Here is a 2,500-nt window from a genome sequence, read left to right on the forward strand (position 1 = left end):
ATAACAATATCAATATAATTAATGACAATAATAATAACAACAAGAATGATATAAAAGTAATAATAATTACTGTTATTAGTAATATTGCTATTACAATCACACAAAAAATATCAAACTAATGTAGATGATGATAACAATAATAGCAATAATGGTGATAATGATAATGATGATAATAATAATAATAGTAATAACACTAATCATAATAATAACAACGATAATGATAGTATTGTCATAAAAAAGAAAATAATGATGAAGATGATGATGACGTTAATGATGATAACTATTATCTATATTATCATTATCCTTATAATAAAAAATAATAGTAATCAAAAAGAATAAAAAAACAATAACATAACAGTAATGATAAAAATAACAATAATAGCAATTAAATAATAATGATAATGATCCTAACAATAATCATCAATATCATTACGATTTATTATGATAATGGATCCACAATAACAAAAACTTTCATAAGGATGAACATTACAACGGCCATGCTGCTTGTGTTGTTGTTAACGTCAACGAAACGAAATATTGCTACTAAAAAGAAATACCAACTATAAAATCGAGCAATTTCGATGCATGGCGCGGCACCGCTGGGGTTTATTCGAGGTTGTGGGCTGGAAGTTACGTCATAACTGAAGTGCGTTCTTAATTAATCAGCATGTGAAGGAAATGAAGAAGCTGTTGTGAAGATATTGAATGAACCTATTATTTGATATATACTATTTACTATATATTGGTCGTGAGATCGATGTGTTTTGTTTTTTTCATTATCTATTTTTTTTTTTTTTCTTTTTTCATTTTTTTATATATGAATGCCATTCTTTCTTCTCTTGCTTGGTTGTTTATTGATTGCAATTAACATGTTTTATGTTGTTGTTATATGGGTGTTTTAATGTAAATAAACCCCCCCCCCCAAGTTAAAATGGTTGTAATCGGTTGTTTTTTTAAACGTTCGAATATGTCATGACAGTCAGTAAGTTTTGTCATACCTGTGTCGCGCTTCATGGCAAGTCTGTTGGTCTCTGTGTCGTCAGTCTCGGTCGTCAGAGAGCAGAGTCAGTCAGGGTCGTCAGGCGTCAGGTCATAAGCAGTCTTCAGAGTCAGTCATCAGTCATCTGAGTAGAGCAGGTCATCCATCAGAATAGCAGACGAGAATACTCACCCTTCTCGGACACACTCTCAGACTCGGCCTCGTGTTCCTCGCACGAGGTGCACTCCGGAGTGGAGCGGACCTCCTCGTCAGAAGACGAGAGCGAGCGCTGCCGCATCTTGCGCCCTTTGGTGCGAGGTTTGTGGGGCTTGGGCGGAGGCGGCCGCACGCACTCGCTCTGGTCTGATGACAACGAGTCGTTCCTCATAACGGGATCTGTCCGGCGAGGCTCGGAGGAGCGCCCCAGGGCCGTGGCTGGGTCCAGGTGGTTGCGGCGGGGCTCCTCCAGGTGCGGGCTGCCGCCCTCAACGGAGGCCGGCCCGGGGCTGCTGCCCTCCATGGGGCTGCTGCCGCCGGCGCCCGCGGGAACCGGGCTGTACCGGGTACTCCCGTAGCCCGGACCAACGTATCCGCTTGCGCTTCCGTAGCCGCGCTCTACCCGAATGTCTGGACCAGCGGGCCGCTTTTCGTAAGGCGCAGGATGCTCAAAAGGGCGGAAGGCTTCAGGGGGCGGCACGACACGATCGCGGGCGTGGGGCGAGGGTGGCTGATCGCCGCCCTCACTAGCCGCCCGCCCTCTTGCCGGCCGCCCACTCTCGCCTCCGCCGCGCTCTTGAGAGAACTGGCGCCGCAGCTCGCGGCCCTGGGCGCTGCCGGGCCGATACACGAGCGGCCGCGCCTCCGAGGTGGCGTGGTGAGGCCCCGACTCCCCCTGGTAGTGGTGGCCTCCTGGCGTTGGCGCTACGAGGCCGGACACACTGGCCGGCCGCTGCTCTTTCTCGCCACTCGTGCCACGCTCCAACTTGGGCCGTTTGTCCCCCGTGGGCGTCGCGGGCGTGGCCGTACCTGAGAAGTCGTCATGCTCCATCTGCATCATCTCCCCGTGGCTTAGACCTGACGTCATCCACGTGCCTGTCTTGATGAGCAGCTCCTGCTTCTTCCTGCACAGAATGCACACCCAAATGACCTGCAACACAGAAACGCCGTTAGGATTTCGTCTATGGGGCGAGGGGAAGGGTCTGAGTGTGCGCGGGTCACTCTCCGGCCGCGGTTAGGCGACATCACCCCGATTCCTGCAAGGGATTCTCCTTAGAAATCAAAACACATTATAATCTGTCACTAGGGGAGAGAAATGCGCGTAGGAAAAATATAGAAGATGAAATAAAGAGATAAAAGACGATAACAAAGATGCAGAAGTGAGAAGGATCAGGGACAAACCGACGGAGGAAGGGAGAGGTGGAGGTCGGAGGAGAGGGGAGAGAGGAGAGGGGAGAGGGAAGGGAGGAGGGGGGAGAGGGAAGGGAGAGGGAGGGGGGAGGGGGCGGTCATCAGAAAATCGAC

General features: G+C 48.4%; 1 protein-coding gene across 6 annotated transcripts in view; it reads right to left on the bottom strand.

Moving 5' to 3' along the window:
- Rim (Rab3 interacting molecule) overlaps positions 1 to 2,500 on the bottom strand; it is a 187,256-nt gene that overhangs the window by 127,076 nt on the left and 57,680 nt on the right. For 5 of the 6 annotated variants that reach the window (XM_043006074.2, XM_043006073.2, XM_043006071.2 and 2 more), the window contains exon 3: positions 1,172 to 2,126. In XM_043006074.2, coding sequence (XP_042862008.1) covers positions 1,172 to 2,126 — 955 coding nt within the window. The remainder of the gene's footprint in view (positions 1 to 1,171; positions 2,127 to 2,500) is intronic. The other variant, XM_086546316.1, reaches the window with a different exon arrangement.

The sequence above is a fragment of the Penaeus japonicus genome, unplaced genomic scaffold (assembly GCF_977035675.1).
Source record: "Penaeus japonicus unplaced genomic scaffold, GWHDUDI00000001_assembly GWHDUDI00000017, whole genome shotgun sequence".
In the NCBI taxonomy this organism is placed as follows: Eukaryota; Metazoa; Arthropoda; class Malacostraca; order Decapoda; family Penaeidae; genus Penaeus; species Penaeus japonicus.